General features: G+C 39.0%; 1 protein-coding gene across 1 annotated transcript; it reads left to right on the forward strand.

The window, feature by feature from the left end:
- Window positions 1-10,586: 10,586 nt before the first annotated feature.
- On the forward strand, window positions 10,587-17,462 carry LOC149821665 (cell number regulator 6-like). The gene is made up of 4 exons (XM_089980654.1): window positions 10,587-11,112; window positions 11,955-12,069; window positions 14,624-14,889; window positions 16,996-17,462. Exons 1-4 carry the CDS (start codon window positions 10,999-11,001, stop codon window positions 17,215-17,217), a joined length of 717 nt encoding a protein of 238 aa, XP_089836780.1. The 5' UTR covers window positions 10,587-10,998; the 3' UTR covers window positions 17,218-17,462.
- The last annotated feature ends 5,846 nt before the right edge of the window (window positions 17,463-23,308 follow it).

The following is a 23,308-nucleotide window of genomic DNA, read 5'->3' on the forward strand; positions in this document are numbered from 1 at the left end:
CAGTAACTAGGGCTTAGTAAACTTCAAGGCTAGGACAACTGCTCCTGGGGCCTATGCTATGCATTGGCTTGCACGCCCATGAGAATCGAACCTTGACTGCCCACCTAAGTGCCCCACCCACCCCCCTTTGCTGCCTCCAACATTTACACTTAACATGGCAATAAGTCATAACGGTCAGTAAACCACGGCATTACTAGCATTTACGAGTTTAGTGTCAGAAAAGTGGGGTGATGTTAATCCTATACTAATATCTAATATTTGCTGCTGTTAAAAGTAGATAAAAGTGGCAAAAGCTTATTAATGACAGTAACCGCGTGCGGCTAAATCTACTGTTTTTTATAGTGACACCACCCTTGATCCTTCTTTATTTGTGGTTCTATAACATTGACCATGAACTTATATGTTAACCTTTATGAATAAGCACAAATAATCAAACATTGCCATATTTAACATAGAAAAGGATGATAGATGCTTTCGGACTAGCGGACTCTGCCATCGAGGGTGCAGTACTCCACTTCTTTAGCAGCATGAAACCAACTACAAAGAAACGTGTAATTTGCGGTCAGGTGTTCGATTGGATCTGGTTAAGAGTCTCAGTGGATTGGGAGAAAACGGCCCCCCGCCTCATTTGGATTGGGGACGGAGGATATGAAACGAAGATGAAGGTTAAAATCAAAACTCGTGTGGGGATGGAGACCGGGATGAACTTACGCTTTTCTCCACCCCATCCTTGTCTCCAATCCCCATCTAGCCCTGCCCTACCCCGTCCTTGATCCTTCTTTAGGGATGGCAGTAGACCGAGGGAAAATGGGACCCCGCCCAGCCTTGTCTCGTTTGGACCAGGGATGGAGGCAGGAATGAAGGTTAAAATCAAAACCCGTGTGGGGATGAAGTCAGGGATGGAGGGCAGGATTTTGAAATGGAGCGGGGTTGAAGACCTTGTCGCCCCCCCCCCCCCCCCCCCCCCACCCCGGTCCACTACCATCCCTAGATCTGGTTCATCTTTGTGCTTGCACTGCACCATGTGACCAAATTATCATCCATTATGGCAAATATAGTGACAAATCTAACGAGATTTATGAAAATCTCTTTATACTTTTGTGAAAAAATACTCTGAAGTAAAAAAAATGGTAATATTTTCAATTTATGGTGAATTTTTTTTACCAAAAACATATATAAATATCATGTTTTAAACGTGATATTTACTTTTTTTAGGCTATTTATCATGAAAAACGTGTAATTTTTTATTTTTAAATAATTTTATTTATATTTCTTATAAAATTTTATTTTTATTGCCAAGTTTTTGCCAAACAAAATGAAAGATTTAAAAAGAAAATCAATTTCTCACAAGTTTTACGTTGCCCATATTCCATGTTTTTGCCGTTTTAAACTTTTGTCAATGTGACTGCAAGGAACTGGAATCTTGGTACCAATTAATCAACCTGAATTTGTTCGCACAAGTCACGTCAACATTGATCGAGATCACGATTCCAACTCGTTATGGGGTCAGAACAATTCAGTTCCGATCAACGTTTATCTACTTATTTTATAAGCCATGCTTTTTTTCTTTTAAAGGCAAGCGGGGGTTAGACTGACCCTACCAGTTACATAACTATACCATTGGGTTTTGAACCTGCAAAGTTCTAACACAAGCTCTTGTATTACATGTCGTGAATGAGTAACCATGACTCATCGAGGGTCGACCCCCTTTAGTACAACATAAAGGAAAAATCTAAAATGACTACTATGCCCCTTCTTAAATAGGGTATATACAAACTAACATATATAATGAAACTTTACATAACACTATGCTACTCTATATTACATAAACTTTCAATATTCTCAAGTAAGCTTGCGTGATTAAGAACTTTTGCCATGCCACTTAAGTTGATTTTTTTTTAATTCAATCCTTTAGTTGAATATTATGACTGTCCTTTCTAAAATTTGAGTGCTGGTGTGACAATTTCATTTATGATGGATCATTGTTTGCCAATTGGGCTGCATTATTTGTCTATGTGTGTTCTTGAAGCAAATAAAATGACTGAAAGTAACTATCCTGTAATCCCATATGCAATAGTAATTTAAAGACTTTTGGCACTGTATTGATGAATGTGAGGGGCACTTGGTAGTTTCACAGTGATACAATTGGTCATCTAAAAAGACACGTATTTCAGTTTTAAATTATGTACTTTGTTGATTAAGATGATCATTTTCGTCTCCAAGTGTTGATAAACTGGCAATTTCTATCAGTTCAGTTGTAAGGGTTGATGCAGCTTCATTGGCTGGAGGTCACATACTAACTTACTGTTGGTTGTTGGTACATCACAGTGTGCAGTCTATATAATGTAATTTCTCTATCACTTTCATTATCCGTCTATATTTGTTCGTCCTCAAAACAAGCTGGCATCTCATGGTTTATTTGGGGCATTTGAGCTGGTGAAATGGTGTTACTTTTTGACTGCTAAGGTGTTACCCCAGGACAAAAAATAATGGCAGAATAAAAAACGACTTTGATATTCACTCAAAATCGTGTGTGTGCGTGTGTGTATGTATATGTTTCTGGGCACCTGCAAGTGCATGTCTTTGAAGTCTAGAAGATGCATGCATTTCTAGGATTGAAGGTCACTGATGAAGATATACTTCATGCAGGGTTTTCTCGTTTTGAACAGGCTAGCAGTGCTTTGCAATCAAAGAAAGAAATAAAGGATTTTTTGGTGTCAGTGTGATACTAGTGAAGCTCTTGTTAGTTGTGACATTAGTGGTCTTTACTGACAATGCTATACTAATTATGTTTAATAGGTTGTCATTTTGAACTTTTTATTTGCGGTGTGGTAAAAATGCATTACCTTGCAACCAATTATACAGAAGACCTATGTCTATGGGAGATGCCATTTCGGTCGCATGTCCCTGGTGATACTATCAGACAAGTGCGTGCTGCTGATATGGAAACTGGCACGTATGGCTATTTTTTTTAATAAAAATTTAATATATTTTCATGTGATTTCAACAAAATGCAGTTTTAATATTAAAATATTAAAGTAATTTTGATTGATTAAAAAATAAAAAAGGTTCCCTGTCATCGTGTCCTATTTTCCAAAAAGTTTCGAACCTGCTTCATGCTTCCTCGTGTCACTGTCTTTGTGACATAGCAGAAGACTATTATGCTGCTAGTTCTTAACATGATCTTCATCAACAGTAAAGAACTTTGCTTTAGTATGCATAGAAACATATAAGTGGAAACCTTTTAGTTGTTCTATTCAGGTTGGTGCTTCTATTATTTTCTTAGTATTTGTTATGCACAGTGTTTGTAACAAACCTTTTGTTTCATATGGAAGTTCTGAGCATGTGGAAGATATCCACTTTGCAATAGTTGAACTTGCTTCTGTCAGTCTCATCTATTCTCGACACCATAAAACAATTATTCCTCAGTATTGCCCATTTTATCATTTTATTGGTGACTACCCTGTGATTTTCGTGCAGGTCAATCATTAGAAAGAAATATGCAGCAGTGCTTTATTTGCTCGACGCAACTCTATGTTGTCCTCTGCTGATAATTGCTCATATTTTGACTGTTGAAACTATTTCATATGAATATGTATGACTGACTTTTGATTCTTGCTGAAAAATGAATTTTCCGCTTTGCAAATGAGTATAGCATTTCTAGATGCCTGGATGTCATGCTGTAAAATGAATGATTTAGTGAACAAATTTGTCAATCAGTATGATATTTAAGAATTATCAATTTGTCATAAAAGATTCTTTTTTTTTCATATTTGGGCTTTCTTCTCAACTGCAATGTCCAGTTTAGGATTCAGTTACGTCATATTCTTTCCTAATTAAGTTTATCACTCAAAATTTTAGAAGCAATTCAGTATTTTTTTTGTTCTCACATTATAAGGCCTATTATATCAATGCCTATAACTTGATTAACACTTTTTTTTTCTGGTTTAGTATTTAGGTTACTGCTTGTTTTGAACTCAAAGGCCACTTTTTTATGAAAGACTAGCTGTGGTTAGTCTGACTTCTATCCGTTATACAAAAGATACCATTGGGATTCAAACTTGCAACATCCCAACACAAGGTGACTTGCACTAGCTGCTCCAACCAAACAAGCTGAGCCCCTATTGGCCATTTTTACTATCATATTGTGGACAAGAAACTATCGTGGTATAAAACTCATGAGTCATACTATGAAACTTTGGGAAAGGGTGATTGAGTTTAGGTTGCGGAAGGTTGTCATGATATCGGAGAATCAATTTGGTTTTATGCCTGGAAGATCAACTATGAAAGCTATACATCTTTTTAGACAACTTATTGAGAGATATAGAGAGAGGAACAAAGATTTGTATGTGGTTTTTATTGATTTGGAGAAGGCATACGATAGAGTACCTAGGGACGTTCTCTGGTGGACAATGATGAAGAAAGGTGTTTCTCTCAAGTACATTAGTATAATTAAAGATATGTATGAAGGAGCAGTAACCAATGTCCGCACTTGTAGAGGGGTGACAACTAATTTTCCTATAACGGTTGGGTTACATCAAGGATTTGCTTTAAGCCTTTTCCTATTTGTTGTAGTGATGGATGAGCTTACGAGATCAATTCAAGAAAATATGTCGTGGTGTATGTTGTTTGTTGATGATATTCTTTTGATTGATGAGTCTAGAGCTAGGGTTAATGCTAAGTTAGAATTATGGAGACAGACATTGGGAGCAAGAGGTTTTAAGTTGAGTAAGAGTAAGACAGAATATATGGAATGTCGGTTTAGTAAGCAACGAAGTAGTGATGGGAGTGTAGTGAAGCTTGGTGAGCAAGAAATACCGGTGGATGACTGATTCAAATATTTGGGATCTATCATTCAAAAGTATAGAGAAATTGATGAAGATGTAAATCATAGGATAAAGGTTGGGTGAATGAAATAGAAAAGTGCAACTGGAGTGTTGTGCGATCGTAGAATGCCATTGCGGTTGAAGGAAAAGTTTTATAGGATGACATTTAGGCCCACTTTACTATATGGTACGGAATGTTGAGCTGCCAAGATACATCATATTCAAAAAATGAGTGTAGATGAGATGCGTATGCTTAGATGGATGTATGGAAATACAATAAATGATAAGATTCAGAACGAGGAGATATGTAAGAAGGTAGGTGTTGCACCCATTGAAAATGAGATAAGAGAGAATCGTTTACGGTGGTTAGGACATATTCGGCGAAGGCCTAATGATGCTCCTGTTAGAAGAATGGAGAAATGGAAAAATATATTAGTTAAAAGGGGTCGGGGTAGGCCAAGAAAGACTTGGATGGAGATGATAGGAAATGATATGAATGCTTTGAACCTCACCGAGGACATGGCATTGGATAAAAATGATTGGAGGAAAAGGATTCATGTGGAAGACTCTGAATGATTTTCTTTTTTGGTTCATATCGCCGACCCCAATTGTTTTGGGATGAAGGCGTAGTTGTTGTTGTTGTTGTTGTTGTATATTGTGGACAAAAACCATATCTGGGGCATAAATCCATGGACTACAGCCAGTATCTTACACAAATCTACCTTTTTTGAGTTTGAATGGCTAGTATATGTGTAGGTGTCATGACCAAATTTGGGTTTAAGCTCTTTGCTTGTATTTGAGGGTTTGTTTGATCCCTCATCCCAAGCTCAATTTCTGATGGCACAACTATTGGGAACGGGAATCTAACAAATGATTGGTGCTCAGAACACTGTCTATTGTGTCTTTATTTCGTTGATCCAATCATTCCACAAAAAAAATCAGGCCAACCAAAACACCCTGCTCTCTCTCTCCCACCCCTATACAACAGCTGGGCGGCGAGACCTTCAGCAACGGCACCTAGGTGTCTTTTTCTCTTTGATTAGGGCTTTGAATCATTTTTTTTAATTAGGGTTTTCTAAATCTAGTTTGAATATTTTTTTTTGTTCTCTTTTATTAAGGATTTGAATTAAATTTCTTACATTATGGTTTTTTTTTATTAGAGCTTTGAATCAAAAAAAAATTAAATAAGGACTTTTATAGTTAATTTGATTATTTGTATAATTTGGTTTTTGGGTTTATTTATAATTTGTTTTTAGGGTTTTATAATTTATCTATAGTTTTTGCATTTGTATATAAAAAAATATGAATTTTTATTTTTTTTTCAAATTACTCAAAATTTAAACTTTTTTCGTACTTGATCCATTTTGAAGCATTCATATATCAAAAAATACCAAATCTTTTTTTCTCTCAAATTACTTAAATTTTAAATATTTAAAAAAAAATTAGATCCAATATGAGATCTATATTCTAAGGTAAAATATATAATAAACATGTTAAAACACTCCTATGGTTGGTTGGTTGGGTGGATTGAGTTGTTCGATCCAAAACAAAGTTATACTAATTATTTCTGTTGCACTGCGTAAAACAAAACAAAAGTTGAACTTTAGAACACAACTTCTGTGTACAGTCAAAACAACTGTTGGATGGAGTACAATTATAGAACCTGTGCTCTGCTGTCCAATCTTGAACAAGCCATCAAACATATCCGTAAGTACTAAGGAACCCCTTACCCCCCAAAAAGTTAACCACTCAGACTTTAAAAATCATAGTTTCAAGTGTTTTTTTCTTGATCTGAATCAGTATATATGATTGTCTAATAAAGCATGATTTGGATTAAATTGACTTTAACGAAAAGCAAAAAAATTGAATATCTTATCATTAAGTCTTAGTGTGATATCTACCAATGGGGTCTCCACTTGTTTGGTAGGAGCAGTTAGTGCATGTCACCATGTATTGGGACGTTGTAAGTTCAAAACTTAATGTTACGTTGTATAACTGGTTTGGGTCTACCTAACCCCAGCTTGCTTGTAAAACAAAAGTCTTAGTCTGATATCAGCTGTTGATTTATTAGTTTTTTACACAATTGAGCCTGACAAATACCTAACTTAATACATGTTTTATGTTGAGTAATGTGTGGTAAATATATCTATTTGTTCAGATGGAGGAAAAAGCACCTGAAAATATTATTTGCAAAAGTCTTAAGTCCTAACGAGTGGCCTAACATTTTGGAGGTAGGAAAGGAAGATTCCAGCCCTTTACAGCAACAACTACGCCTTATCCCAAAACAATTGGGGTCGGCGATATGAACCAACAAAGAAAATCATTCTAGGTCTTCCACATGAATCCTTCTCCTCCAATCATTTCTATCCAATGTCATGTCCTGAGTGAGGTTCAAAGCATTTATATTCTTTTCTATCATCTCCATCCAAGTCTTTTTAGGTCTACCCCGACCTCTTTTAACTAATATATTTTTTCATTTCTCCATCATTCTAACTGGAGCATCATTAGGCCTTCGCCGAATATGTCCAAACCACAGTAAACGATTTACGTCACTCTAAGATGACATTCCAAATTAAAAAAGAATAAAAAATATTTTATCTATCAATTATTGGTTTGAGACTAGTAGGAGCTTGCATGATATAGTTAATGCATTAAATGGATAGAAAATTCTATTGGATATATGCAGTACCGAATGTATTCAAATGTGCTGGTTTTAACTTTGGATGGTATTGTGGTACACCAACAGTGGCTGAGCCAAGAATCTAAACTAGCTTGGGCACAAAATTCTTAGTAAATTTTTTAAAAAATAATTACTAATAAATTATACTAACAATATGTTTTAAAAAAATAATTATAAAACAGTCATTAATATAATCATGCTTAATGCTAATTGAAAAGAAAAACAGTACAAAAAACCTTAAAACCTTAATTGTTCATGAAATCTGAAAAAAATCTAAATCAATACCCTCAATCATAAAAAAAAATCATAGATCTATGCTAACTGAAATTTTTTCAACTTTGGTTAAACATTTTCAAAACTTTAGGAGGGGTGCTTGATGCTAATTGAAAAGAAAAATAGCATAAAAACCTTAAAACCCTAATTAAATGTTCATAAAATCTAAAAAAAAATCTAAATAATTACCCTCAATCATAAAAAAAAATCATAGATCTATGTTATATTGAAAATTTTCAAAACTTTAGGAGCCCCTCCCGATCCCCTGGATCCGCCCTTGTACAGCACCATATTGCCTGTCTAGAGTTTTGAGCAGGGCTGTCAACGGCACAAGTTGGAGTGCAAACTATAGGCGAGTGGTGTTTTTTTTTTTTTTGAAACAGAAAGCTGGGGTTAGTCAGACCTCTACCAGTTATACAACTATACCATTGGGATTTGAACTTGCAATGTTCCAACACAAGGCAAAGTGTAATAACTGTTCATGCCAGATAAGCGGAGCCCCCCCCCCCCTCCCCCGTCATCGAAGTGAGAAAAAACCTTGGGTGGGGCCCCACAACCACCCTGCCTTATGTGGCTTAGCCAGGGTTTGATCCGAGGTCTTCAACTCAACACCTTCATAACCCACCCTTCCCCTTGGGGTGGTTTTATGCTGAGTACAAATCATAGTCAAATCTTTTTCTCAAAATACCCTTGGTAAGGGAAAATCTTGTTAAATTTATAATTTTTCTAGAAAAATCTTTAGAAATTATCAGTATATTTAAAAAGTATAGAATATATAAAAATATGAAAGAAGAAATAACTATAAAAAATATTCTTTTTTTTTTTACAAGCAAGCTGGAGATAACATTTGTGGGAGTTGAACCCTTCAACTCATGTCTTTATTGTCATATAAGATAAGATATTTTTTAAATAAGCTATGTTTTGAACTTTTTTTGCCATTATAATAGCTTTTGAAAATATCACGGTAAAGCATGTGGTGTAAAGATCGAATTTTGTTAGCAACGTGTTTTGGTTCTATACTTTATTTTCAGACATGGATGTTAAAATAAAATCTAAGGGCGTGTTTGGAAGCAAGAAAAATTTTCATAGGAAAAAAAACTTGTATATGAGAAGTTTTGGTATGATACTTTTTTAAATAAAAAATTTTTTGCTTGTTTTTGTGGCATGATAGAAAAATAAAGTGGAAGGGAAAGAGAGAGGCTGTTCGACCAAACCAGAAAGAGGTGGTTCAAGCATGCTAGAGAAAAAGAAAGAGGTGGGTCGACCACACCCAAGAGATTCCTCCACCACCTTATGTGGAGAACTTTTTCTTATAAAAAATCACACTTTTTAGAAAAACTTTTATCTCAAAAAAATTCTCTTGTTTGGAATGGCTGAAAAGTGATAATTTTTTCTTTCTTACTTTCACTTTTCCTACTATTTTCTCAATTCCAAAGGTGTGTTTGGAGCAAATTCCAACTTATATGAACGGATTTTGTGGATTTGAATTGACATTTTTTGTTGGATCTCTAGTAGTCAGATCAGATCTAAGATCAAATGATATATTTGTGCAAACTTTACAGGTAAAACCTTTGTTTCTCGTTAGTGGATCTGGAACTAGCACATAAAATTTAGTTCCAAACTCAACTTTACTATATCATATTTAATTTGGTTATGGACTTAGAATCAGTGCTGCTGCTTAAGTTTCAATTTTGGATATACCATGATATGGCCTGTACTTTGTTGTGCAGCCACGTGGTTTTATGCCATTGGCCATGGTGACTGGGGGTAGACATCGGTTCTGGTACCTGATGGGTTGTTGGGCACTTGGCCCTTGGTCAGGCACAAGTCTGGCCCAATTAGGTAATTAGGCCCAAAGATGGGCCAGTCCGATCAGGTAAATGGTCCCGCATGGGGCTTGGACAGTTATTAAATTCAGTGGGGTTGAAGTCCGAACCAGCCTGGTCCATTAACAGTGTTGATCCTAAAGGGCCCAGCGTGAGACATGCAGGATCGGGCTTGAGTGGGTTGGGTTTGTTGGGCCCTAATCGGGTTGGGCCAGGTCGGTGTGATGTCCACCCCTAATTTAGTGTGGCAGGGAATTTAGTAGGGGTGCCAACGGGTCAAACCCCCACTAAAATGGGTGGGTTCAAACCTGGATCTGGCAAAGACGAGGGTGTCGGATCGTGATTCTAGTATAACTGGATTTTTTATAAAAAAATCATACCTGGATAAGAATTATATAAACCAGACTCGGTCCATACCCAGTAAAATAATAATTTTAAGTTTATTACATTGAAAAATTGGGGAACTTAATTGGATGGGTTTGGTATAAATTTTCATAAGTCATACCCCCATCCATTTAATAATGAGGCCTCATGGGTCTTACCCGGATAGTAAATTTGGCCCTCGTTTTTGTAGCCCATCCCTGACCAACGAGGCTCCGCTTGTCTGGTAGGAGCAGCTAGTGCACGTCACCTTGTGTTGTAGGTTCAAAACCCAATGGTTCAAACAAAACCCTGACCTATATGGTCTGGTACGGATGGGGATTGGATATGACAACCCTGGAACCTAGCACGGCAGGTCTCCCGGAGAACCAACCAGTGTTGCATTACCTCCCTGTCATTCATTTGGGAAGCAAAAAGAGGGCTTCCCTGGATCTGGTGTTGGTTCCTTGTTCATGCTGCTCGTGCATGGGTTCGTATTGTAGACAGGGAGATGGATCCGGGTGTGCTTCAATAAATGGGTCATGGATCGTATCAATGAACTCCGAACCCGGATCCAAACGTTGACGCATGATAGTTGGTAGCAAGCTCCTTTCTTAGTTTGCGAGGCAAAGGTATCAACCTCTCCGTGGTCTCTTGCCTCCCTCTTTCCTCCTCTAATTACCATCTATATACGTTTACTTTATGGTATTGTCGTTTCTTCTTCTGAGCATGAATGGTTTTGCCGGTGGGAATTTTTTCTGAATCTGGAAATTCTAGGGTGAAAAAAGAAGTCCCTGCCTTTCCCAGTCCACTATTTCGTCGATTTTTCTTAGGAGAGTTCATGAGCGTCTTGTGATTTTGTGGTGATTCTGAAGACATTGGGGGTTAAATGTGAAGTGGGTTTCTCTTCTTTTCTGTTTTTGAAGTGAGAAAGGGAAGAGAAGCACAGAGATTGTTGGGATTTGGAGGTGGTTCTTGGTTTTTTTTATAGGAAGGGGAAGAAAGGGTCTCCGGAATTTGGTGGCTCTTCTTCATGATGGCTGAAGACACGGTAAAATCTCATTACGTGAAGCTGAGGAAGGACCAAGATGTGCCCGTGGAGGAGATTGTGCCGGGAGAGCTGAATCAGCCCATTCAGGTTCCCCAGGTAAGAAAATGAGACGTTTTTTTTTTGTTCGGTTCTCTCTCTTTCTTCTGTAAAATTCTAGTTTCTTATGACTCTTGATTGACGCTATTGTTTTTTGAAAATTGTGATCTTGATCTTGTAACTTCAATATGTAAGAGAAGAAGTGCCTAGTTGTTTTGATGCTTCTATGTTTTTACTCTTTGATTTTTGTGGATTCAAGCAACAGTGGAACCAATCAATTAGATTCCAGTGATGGGCTTCCAATTTGATTTGGTCACCTTTTGTTATTCTTGTTGGATCGGACGTTATCCCTTTCTTTATCTTTTCTTTTTAAGGCAACTGGTCACTTATACATTATCTGATTAGATCTCAGTGACACTGAAACTGGCACTGTTATTAGTTGGCACCTTGATTGATAAATGGAAATTTTGTTAGGACAATCATGAGAAATAGCAAAAAGGGCCTTTCTGGCTCGACTAACTTCGAAAACATGTTTAAAGCTTTAAGATCTCATGATGCATTTTAAACTTTGGGAAACTAGTTACCTTTTAAGGTGCTTCCTCATTTCTGACTACAATTGAGTATTGATTTTTGTTGAGCATCAGGATTGTAGCCAGTGACAGGTTTCATTTTATAAAGCTACGGAAGCTAGCATGCAATAACTCTTCATTTCTTGCAGAAAGCATGAAAGAAAATTTGATGAAATCTTTTCCATTTATCCAACATACTTTGTTGGGAACTTAAGAACTGCTCTGTTGTTTTCTGCCCCCTTTATGTTAGAATCGATAGAAGTATGTCTTTACTTGTCCAGTGTTAGCAGAACCAATTCTTAGGTACATGTCTGATTGTATTCTTTGTGACAGTTGAATGTGCACAAATGTCGTGAGTGTGGACAGCCTCTCCCTGCTAACCATGAGCCTCCTGGTGATGAGCCCTGGACTACGGGGATTTTTGGCTGTGCAGAAGATACCGCCAGTTGTAAGTCTCCGTTATTTGCCTAATGTTTATGACTTTATGTGCTCCTGTTTCTTTAGCTAAGCAAAACCACAATGTAATTTTTCTAAAAGTTCCTATATAATTATCAGGTTCTAATGTTCTGTAGATGGAAGTTGGACTATTTCATATCAACACACAAATATGCACTCACAGTCTCACACATGCATGCCCATGTTTGAACTCTGAGGAGAAAAATCCATGATATCAACTCATCAACGATCAGAAAAAAAACTGCTAGTCTATTTAGACTGTATCCTACTATCTGGATGAGTTTTGCTTGTTAATTTTCTAGGATGGGTGTCTTGTGGCATCTTGAAGGGATTAGTTCTGTTCTGAGATGGTACAAGAATAGCAGCAAAGTTGACCCCACACATTTCATATTTTAAAGATGAAATATTTTTATTTGCTTGTGTATGGTGTCATACTTGAATGTAAATTCTGTTTTAATTCCAAGACATTGGAATCACTACTTTATTGAAAATGTATTTGAAGAAGAAGCTTATAACTTTAAGGATTCAAGTCATTATGAATGTTCTTGAAATTATGCATTTTGGGTCTAAGTAGAGAACTAAGGCATAGTTAAATTTGATAATGATGTTCCATTACCGTGTTATCATTAGAGGAATTTAGCTTGATTAAGGGTCCATAATCAGCCCTTGTTTTAGGGGGTTTATGCTATAAGTATCATCGGTCTTTCCTTCCTGTGGCATGGGGAAGGTTACTTAAATTGATATTCATCCTTGAGCATTTTAAGTTGACCATAGATTGCTAACATGACATTTGGCCTTGCTATATTGGTGAACTTAATAGCATTCTTGTGAGATCTAGAGCATTGAATTAGGAAGCTGAAGCTCCCGTCACAGAACAAGTTTCAAAATTTCAGGTTGGATCCTTGAGAGAGGTTGAATGGAGTTCATTTCTTTTAAAGAGTTCCACAGGAAATTGACATCGTGGAATGGTGGCTTAGATAAATAGCATGTAAAATCACACTTATTAATACAAGGTGAGTAATTTCTCGGTCTCTACATGTCAGTCCTTCATTCTCTGAAGAAAATGTGGTTGACATGATTGAGATTTCATAAAGATCTTAATTTTAAGAAAAGCATGCCCTCACCTCGGTGCATGTTTGGCAACCGAAAATAGAGAACTTATTTATGACCAGCATTATTTTGATTATGCAGAATAGTATTCTGCCTTTTCAGTGACCATTGCTTACATCTGAGTCAGTTCATACTACGTACTTTCCTGGAGGTGGTAATTGTAGCATTTAGTACTTAATTTCAGAGGCGGCCTCATGGAGATGAGTAAACTATATGATGTGAAAGAAGGGTATGTTCATCCTTAACTGCTTAGGATGGTTTCAGCTTAGGGTAGTTCCATGCCAAATGAACAAATCAATTATGAAATAGCCAACAAAAGCCTGTACGGTGAAAGTGCAACTAGGTATCACATAGTCAACCTGGGTCCTGGCTGGTGACTCACCTAGTTGCCAGAAGCCAGACAAAGGCCTGAGAGACAAGCAACTTAGGCAACATGGGCATGTTTCCTTTCTTTTTTTCCTTGTTCTTCATTGCATTTTAGTTCCAGGCAATGCCTACTCATGCCTAGGTGAGCCAAGCAGCAAAGTGAGGCTCGTATCGCTTTTGAGTTTCGACTAAAAAGCACAAAACAGATGCTAGGACAACAAATCTATGCAGAATTCAAAAGAGCCATGAGTTTGCTGCCTAATGAGCCCATGTGCAAGCCCTCTGAACTTTTTGCAGTTTTAACAATTTTGGTTAGGGTTTTGCAGACAAGAGGCAGCAAAGTCATTGTCAGGACTGTCTAGGGTGTTATGGAAAACTGACTTTCTACTCGATTGTCTGATTGATATTAGTTTAAGCAATCCCAAGTGATATTTCAATCAAATCTTGTCAAGTTTCTTGGGTTAATACTTGATAATGCTTTGATGACACTTTCCAAAGCACTGCTGATGTTTCATTTTGTTTTCCGATATCCCAATTCTGTTATGTCACCTTCTTTAGCAATCTATTTCAACTTTAGTGTTATATTTTTCTGCACTTGTTGCTTGGTTCTTACTTTAGAGTCTTTTTGCCTGTTGTGAATGGTTTGGTGTTGCTATCATTTGGAACAGACAATGTTAAGCATCTTCTATTGACACTAGAGAACTGAATGAATCTAGTCATCCATTTTGGTTGAAACTTATTAGTTCCCTTTTTTTCCCCTTCATAAAGAACTTATCAGTCTTTGAGGCTCAATCGAAGAGAAAGATTGTCAAAAGGATTTCTCATTCCTTGAGGAGTTGTGATTAAAGAGAACTCTTGAAATGATGAGGGGAAAAATGGCCTTGGCCTCGTATATAAAGGCAAGGCACTAATATTTCCTTTCTGCAGTAATGATGCGTAAGGTGTGTTAGTCTGTCATCGGAAGCAGAAAAAAAATGCCATGAAGACTCATAAATCTATATTTATCTGCTGAAGGGTGGCCAATATCCTAAGTGTCACTCAAGGAATAACTAACTGATTTATCGTTGCAGGTTGGCATGGATTGTTATGCCCATGTGTGCTATTTGGGCGCAATGTTGAAAACTTGAGAGAAGACATTCCTTGGACCAGACCTTGTATTTGTCATGCCATATTTGTTGAGGGTGGCATAGCACTCGCGACAGCAACTGCAGTACTTCATGGCATTGACCCATCAACATCATTCCTGATTGGTGAAGGATTACTGTTTACTTGGTGGATGTGTGGCATTTACACAGGCTTATTTCGGCAAGAGCTGCAGAAGAAGTATCATCTAAAGGTCTCTCTCTCTCTTTTATATATATATGTGTGTGTGTATTTATATTTGTATGTTTGTATGTATATGGGATTAAAATTGGTAACTTTCGGGCTACTTTACTCTCTTGTAGCTAGGGGTGCACAACGAGCTCGGGCTCAGCTTGAGCTCGTCTGTGAACATAAATGAGCCAATCTTGAACACAAGTCCAGGCTCGGTGTGCATAAACGAGCCGAGATTGATCAAGTCGCTGAACTCGGTTAAGCTCAAATAAAGTATATATATATATATATATATATAGGTTTGCAAAATAAAAGCAAAAAGTCATTATTACCATAATGGTTAGGGCGTTAGTCTCTTCTTCCATAGGTGCTATGTTCGAATCCACGCCTTTTACTTTTTTCGCTGTATGATAATCTAGGACTCTAGGAGGGATCTTTAGTATTAGTAACTTTTTCTGTGTCACAGTAAACAAAAAACATGATCTGGCATAGTGGTTGCCTGGTTGGCCATTTGTGCAGCATTTAGAGAGGTTGGGGTTCGAACCCCACCTTCTCAAAACTCTCTACCATTTTGGAATGCCATTCAAGCTCGGCTCAGCTCGAGCTCGGAACCGAGCCGAGTCTGGACAATCCTGTTCAAGCTCGGCTCCGAGCTCGAGCTCGAGCCGAGCTTGAACAGGGGTATTTTGAAGCGAGCCAAGTTCGAACAGCCCAGACTCGGCTCGTGTGCACCTCTACTTGTAGCCCCATTTATTTCCTAATGTTTGCATTAATCTTTTGTGGATCTGACTGTACAGATGAGGCCTCTGTAATCCTTTTTCTTCTTTTTAGTATAGGACATGCATTAGATTTAAGTAATTTTGATGTGTAAACAGGTTTCTAAAGGAATCTAAAAATCAGCAACTCATAATCACTATAATTTCATAAAAGAAAAACCAATTTGCATCAGGTAGGACGCAAAGCATGTTTCTTATTAAACAAACCATGGCAAACAAGTGTGCATAGTAATACCTTCCATTTGTGTGTGTGTGTGTGTACACTCAAGTGCATCACGTCCATGATGCACTGTAGCCTTTTCCAATACCATCTTGGCCAATGCCATTGGCACCCTTCATGTTAGTGCACTAACCCACCACCTTCTCACATAAGTTGCATAACCACTACTGGAAACTTTTAAATGAGTGTATACGCTTGCCTATATATTTGAGTATACAATCTGTACTTTTGTATATAGTTGCTGATAACATCCATGGCCTTTTGTGGATGTTAACAAGTTGCTGTGGTTTTTTTGCCCCTAACCTATTCAAAATGATTGCAGTGGTTCCATATATTAACTGACACCACCAGGAGCATCTAGCATTGCAGAACGAGTGGAAGTGTTTATTACCTTGAAAATTCACCACATCTTTTAATGTGCTTTTTTTGTAACCTTATTAAATGCCCTTGGTGATAGCCAATAACTTATGAAAGAGCTGTAGCATAGGCACTTTTGGAAAAGAGAAAAACTAGAAAGTTTTTCGCTTGTTAGTGTAACATGAGAAAAATAGAGTGGAAAAATGTAAAAAAATGAGAGAAAGGAGGGTGATGGTGATGGTGATGGTGATGGTGATGGTGATGGTGATGGTGTGGTGGTGGTGAAATGGGTGGTGGGGAGTGTAAAAATAAATTTTCTCTTGGTGGTAAACATTCCTCCACCACCCCTCATGGAGGAATGTTTCCTATCAAAAAGTGTACTTTTTAGAAAAACTCTCTCAGCGAAAAAGTCTCGTTTGGAAGGGTCAGAAAATCCGTACAGAATTTCCATTTAAAATCACTTTTCCTACATCTTTCTTCCAAAGGTGCCCTAAAAGCTTATTAGGTAAAAAGATGTAGCAAACATGTAATGTAAACATCTGCTTAAATGTTTGGCTGCTTAACACTGACATGGACACAGATGAATATGTAAAGGAACTGGGAAGTATCATAAATCAGCTCAGTTTGGCTGATTGGTCAGCTCATAAAGTGGACATATCCACCAAGTAGAAAGAATCTGTGAATCTATTGTGCATCTATAAATGGTTACAGTATCTATAAATGGTAATGATACTATGCTAGTTATCTGACGAATCTTGCATTCTTGTGTCTTTAGAACTCACCATGTGACCCTTGCATGGTTCACTGTTGCATGCACTGGTGTGCACTTTGTCAAGAGCACCGGGAAATGAAAGGGCGCCTTGATGATAATGTTGTTATGCCCATGACAATCGTAAACCCGCCGCCTGTGCAAGAAATGCAGCAGCCTGAGAACCGTACTTCGACAACAAGTGAGAATGGTGGTGACCAAGTCCATCTGGAGATGAAAGCTGTATAGTTCGATATGCAGGTGTACCTATGCTTGCTGCCGAGAACCTTTGTAAATTCGAGGCATGAAAGCACCTATCATTCAGCCATCTAGTGGGTTTTGCCTGTATTTTTGTCCGTTTGTTGCTACTTGCAATGAACTGGAGTTTGTTCTCAAATATTAACTCTGTTGTACTTCTCTCCGTTGTTTCATATATATCTCGTGGGAATTTTCTTAGAATTAAGTACATGGGACATTGTTTCTTTTGGAATTTCTATATTGAGACGTCTTCTTTGTTTATTTAATATTTCATTATTGAAATTGATCGTGCAACTGATGACCAGGTTAGTAAAATGTCATCCAAACAGCATAACCAGGTTTATAGGTTTTACAAAAAATTAGGCTTTACACCAGGTTTACAGAAAACTGGACCTGTCATCCAAATGGTGCCTTAGGGTTCATTTGAATCCCTCGGATTTGATCTCTTGTCTGTTCCTTCTCCTGCCCCCATCAAATGATTATTTTTTGTTGTCATAAATTTTACAAAATGATTTTATTGCGCTGTATTGACATGGATTTAGAGGTAGCACAATTGTTGTCACGAGCTTATTTCCTTCAATGGGCCAGTGCGGCGCGACGGTCCTTCTTTACTGCCATAAGCTTAGTTGTCAGCTCGTTTGTCAGCCACGGAATCTTGTAATCAAAGTGCAAGATAGAATAGAGGGAGAAGAATTGCAATCACAACGAGGGTGAATAAAAGAAAGCTCAACGTATTTTAATTCATTCACAATTTTGCTCGAGGGCTATTACAGTTCAAGCATACGGGTTGCTCCTTCGGGGTATTGATTCACCTGAATCGGACAGCTTACATCAGAATCAACAAAAGCAAAACAGACTCTAAGCACAACTTTACAATGTAAGTCGCAAGGAAACATGCTCTTCCCTTCAAATCATGCACCATCATTGGCACCATCTGTTTCATGATAAGCCTTAACTTCAGCTGGGTAGCGGTTGTACATTTGGAATGCAGACTCCCACGTTGGTTTCGTTGTTTCCTCCCACTACATTAGATATTTCTTCGCTTCGCCTAAGTAGTTGACCTTGTAACGAAGGATTTTACTGAGGCGCTTTTCAGCCCGTTGTGCTGTCGGGGCCCTCTGCATGATAAGAGCACGTTGTGGCATGCCATGTTCTGGATCTCCATAGCTTGGATGAAATTGCTTGAGGTTGCACACGTGGAACACTGGGAGCAACTTAAGCTTATACGTCAGCTTGCCCACCTTCTTTGTGATGATGAATGGTCTTTTATACTTTCTGAGCAGTTTACGATGTCGTCCGCGAAAGATGCCTGTGCGCCCAGGATATAACTTTACCAACACTTGGTCCTCAACTTGGAACACAGTGGGCCGACGATGTTTGTCCGCCCATTTCTTCAATAATGTCTTTGACAACTCATTTTGCTCATGTCAGTCGCAAACAAATTGATAGGCGAAGGATGACCTTCCCTTTTCTTGTGCGGCAAGAGTGTATTGGGTCAGTGGTTGTTGCCCCGTGGCTATCTCAAACGGGTTGTGGCCTGAATACTCGCTCTTCTACAAATTATAACAAAATTGTGCCACGTCAATGAGCTTCACCCAATTTTTCTGATTTGCACTAACAAAGTGCCTAAGGTACTACTCAAATATTTCGTTGATGCGCTTTGTCTGCCCATCTGTCTGCAGATGAAAGCTTGTTGAAAATAACAAATCAGAACCAAGTAGCCAAAATACTTTACACTAGAACTTGCCCGTGAAGCGAGCATCGCGATCACTCACAATGTTTTTTGGTATGCCCCAGTGTTTCACCACATGTTTTACGAACAACTCTGTAGGGCACTCCTTAGAAGCTGGAGTGAATGTGGCATGCTTCGAGAAACGATCCATCATAACCAAAATAGAACTAAGACCCTTTATCTTTGGCAGACTAACAATGAAATCCATGGAGATGCTATCCCAAGGACGTTCTGGAATTGACAGAGGCTCAAGGAGATCAACAGCCTTCTGGTTTGTGCCCTTATCTTGCTGGCATATAAGGCATGTCTGCACATACTCCTCAACGGCATCCCTCATATGCGGCCAATAGTAGCCGCGCTCAAAGAGTGCTAAGGTCTGCTTCTGACCAGGATGACCAACCCATAGTATATCATGGCACTCCTTAAGCAGTTCTCGACAGAGGCTTTCCCACTGTGGCACGAAGATGTGTCTCCCTTTTGTCATGAGGAAGCCATCCTGTAGCCAAAATTGTCGAGTCTTCCCTGCCTGCGCCAGAGAAACAAGGTGTTGTGCTGTCGGATCCTGCTGCATCCCTTCGCGTATGTGGCTCAACAGTGTACCCTTCAAATGCACTTCAGAAAGCTCTGCGCACGCAGCTGCCAGTTCATCCCTACAACTCAGGGCATCCGCAACAACATTGGTCTTTCCAACCTTGTACTCCAAGGCAAAGTTGAACTGAGCCAAAAACATCTGCCACCAAGCTTGTTTAGGCGTCAGCTTCTTCTTTGTCCGAAAGTAGTTCGTGGTTACATTGTCCATATTGACAATGAACTCGACACCCAGAAGGTAGTGTCGCCAGGTCCTGAGGCAATACACGATGACGGTCATCTCACGTTCATGTACCGTATAACGCCTCTCTGCATCCTTCAGCTTTCGACTCTCATGTGCAATCAGATGACCCTTTTGCATAATAACATCGTCAATGACAAAGTTTGGGGTGTCTGTGTGGACCTCAAAGGGTTTTGAGTGATCAGGCAGTCGCAACATTGACTCTCTCACTAAGGCTTTTTTCAAGCCATTAAAGGCATCTTGGCACGCTCCTGTCCAGAGTCATACCTGATTCTTCTTTAATAAATCTGTGAGGGGTGCAACAATGAGAGAATAACCTTCAATGAAATACCGATAATAATTTATCAAACCAAAGAATGACTGCAATTCTGGCACTTTGCTTGGCGGGACCCATTCTTAGATGACCCTTATCTTCTGCTCATACATACGCAACACACCACGCCCCACAACGTGGCCAAGAAAGTTGATCTCCTCTTGCTCGAAGAGATACTTCTCTCATTTGATATAAAGGTCATTCTTCTTCAGCATCTGAAACACTGTTCGCAAGTGCCTGACATGTTCCTCTATGTTGCTGTTGTAGATCACGATATCATCTAGGTAGACTATCACGAACTTGTCTAAGTAAGGGTAGAAGATCTAGTTTAATAAAGTCGTGAACGTGGCTGGAGTATTTGTCAACCCAAATGGCATTACTAAGAATTTGTAAGCACCATAGCGAGTGATGCAAATTATTTTCGGCTCATCGCCTTCAGCAATCCTCACCTGTCAGTAACCCGATCGCAGATCTAACTTGGAAAAGATATGGGCACTGCCTAGCTAATCGAACAAGTCTGTTATCAATGGCAATGGATACTTTTTTTCACTGTGGCCTTATTCAAAGTACGGTAATCAACACATAACTGTTTGGAGCCGTCATGTTTCATCTGAAAAAGAATTGGGGTGCCAAATGGGACTTTTGATGGACGAACAATGTCTGCATCCAATATCTCATCTAACTGCCTACGCAACTCCTTCAACTCAGCTGACCCCATACGATATGAAACCATTGTGAGAGGCTTCGCTCTCGGGGTCAACTCAATCTTATGATCGACATTAAGTCTTGGTGGAAGATGCTTTGGCAATTCTTGAGGCATCACCCCCCAAAACTTCTACAACAGTGAGGCTAGGGTCGGTGACATTGTTTTTCTACCTTCCCTTCTTCTATACGCACAACAACTAAGAATGTCTGCTCCCCATGCTTGACACCCTTTTTCAGCTGCATCGCCGATAACACTGAAGACTTGCCTTTCTGTGTAAGGCACTGCACTGTGTAGGAAAGGTTTGGCCCCATAATCATCAATGTGTTAAACTTTGACAACATCATAACATTCTGGCTTCGCAAAAACTCCATACCCAGAATCATCTTGAAATCATACAGGGGCACCATAGAAAAGTTGGCTTTGTTGGCCCAACTCTCCACTTGAATAACCACATCTCTTGCTTCACCAAGGATGGGCTTGGCCTCAGAGTTTACCATTTTGATAGTCCTTTGCTTTGGCCCGAGCTTCAAGCCCAACCGCTCTGCCTCTTCCTGCGAGACAAAGTTGTGTGTGGCCTCGGAGTCTACCATAGCTGAAGTAGACTTTTCATTCGTAATGACTTCGAGATACATCAGTTCTTTGCTAACCTGCCTGTTCTCAACTGTGCAACTTCTAGCTGCGTTGATCAACCACATGGCTCCCATCCGCGGTTGCATGGTTTCAGTGTCACTACATTCAGTATCATTGCATTCTTCCTGCGTTGTATTAGTTTGCCCGTCGTCCTTTACAAGACACTTAAGGCACTGTTTGACAATACACCTATCGCCACAGAACCAACATGTCACAACTATACATTTGTTATTGTTGTTATGCTTTGTGTAGTTTTGTTTCTTGTCGGATTGATGGCGTGTCGATGCCTCACCTTTGTTGTCGCACCGCTCATCCTTCTTTTCTCCGTGGTCAGGCTTCTTCCCAACTTTAGTTGATGAGGTGAAAGGCTTGCGCTGAGTGTCAACTAAGCGCTCAATCGCCACATATGCATCTCACTTCAGACTGTGCCCATGTCTGAAGTCCCATAATGAACCAGTTAAACTTATCTTCTTCTGACATGTTAGGCAACTTCAGCATAAACTTCTGGAATGTTCTGACATAATCTTGTAGCAAACCAGTATGTTTAAGCTCACGAACCATCTGGTACGTCTGCCTCTGCGCATTCCTCGGCATAAAGTAGTTGTGCAACTCTATTTTGAAGTCATCAAAGGTGTCTATCACGCATTGACTCTCCATGTCGCTGCACTTCCGCCTCCACCAAGCGATAATATCCCTATCTAATAACGTTGTTGCAGCCTTAATCCGGAGATCTTCAAGCATCACATTTTGAATATCCAAGTTGTTTTCTACTTGAAACAAAAAGTTCTCAATGGCCTTGCTGTCTCGAGAACCATTGAACTTTGCGAGTCTTGAATCCTTGACGGTCTCTCACCATTTTCGCCATTTAGGGTCACTGACTGTTGCAATGTGTGTTTTTTCAACTAAAGCTTCCTTACTTCAGTCTACAAGTCGACCACTGTTGTCATCAACGAAGTGATCTGCCCCATCTGTAAGTTCACATGCTCTTGCATGCTCGCCACCATATCATTCAGTCCACTGAATGATTCAACTGCACATGAAATCGCTTCCTCGTGCGAAGTCACATATTCCACCAACTTGTTGACAGTTGCTGCCATCTCTTTTTGGCCCTGAGGTGAACCCATCTCCTCAGCTTCGGCAACTGCCTTGCCTTTGGTGTTGTGCAGATTTTGATAATGTGCCATGATGTCTTGCTCACAAATCGCAGTCTGTCATCGTGTCTGTCGACACCAACTCCGGAATTCCTTCCCTAGCACGAAAATGAATTTTGATACCACTTGTCACAGGTCTATTTTCTTCAATGGGCCAGTACGACACGACAGTCCTTCCTTACCGTCGCAAGCCTACTTGTCAGCTCGCTTGCCAATTGCGGAAGCTTGTAATCAGAGTGCAAAAGAACAAAAGAGAATAAAAAAAGAAAAATTGCAATCATAAGAAGCAATCACCACGAGGGTGAACAACCGTAGACATATCATTGTTCACCAAAGCTTCTTCCCTACTGACAACCATCTGTAGACTAATCGATTGATGTCGTATCATCAACTTCTTCAAGGGGGGTTTCATTGGGAACACCTTCGATTGGTCATTTTTCTAGACATCGTTCAAAACCCTCGAATCGTCGTTTCATCTCTTCAAATCGCTAGTTCATTTGCGTCTTGACCCTGTTGCAGTTTATTCAAGATCAACGAGAAATAGTTGTTCATTCGGGAGAACTAGCGGTCCAATCAAGAAACAACTGGCTCCAAGAAGCTTCTTTGATGGATATTTGCTTACAACCACCAACTCTTTTTATATTTTGTTAGTTTTCACTTCTCAACATCATAAACACGATAATTTTTTTTGGCTCTAATATCACTTTGATTTAAATTGAGA

Source organism: Nuphar pumila, chromosome 11, assembly GCF_984573655.1.
Source record: "Nuphar pumila chromosome 11, dmNupPumi1.hap1.1, whole genome shotgun sequence".
Classification (NCBI taxonomy): Eukaryota; Viridiplantae; Streptophyta; class Magnoliopsida; order Nymphaeales; family Nymphaeaceae; genus Nuphar; species Nuphar pumila.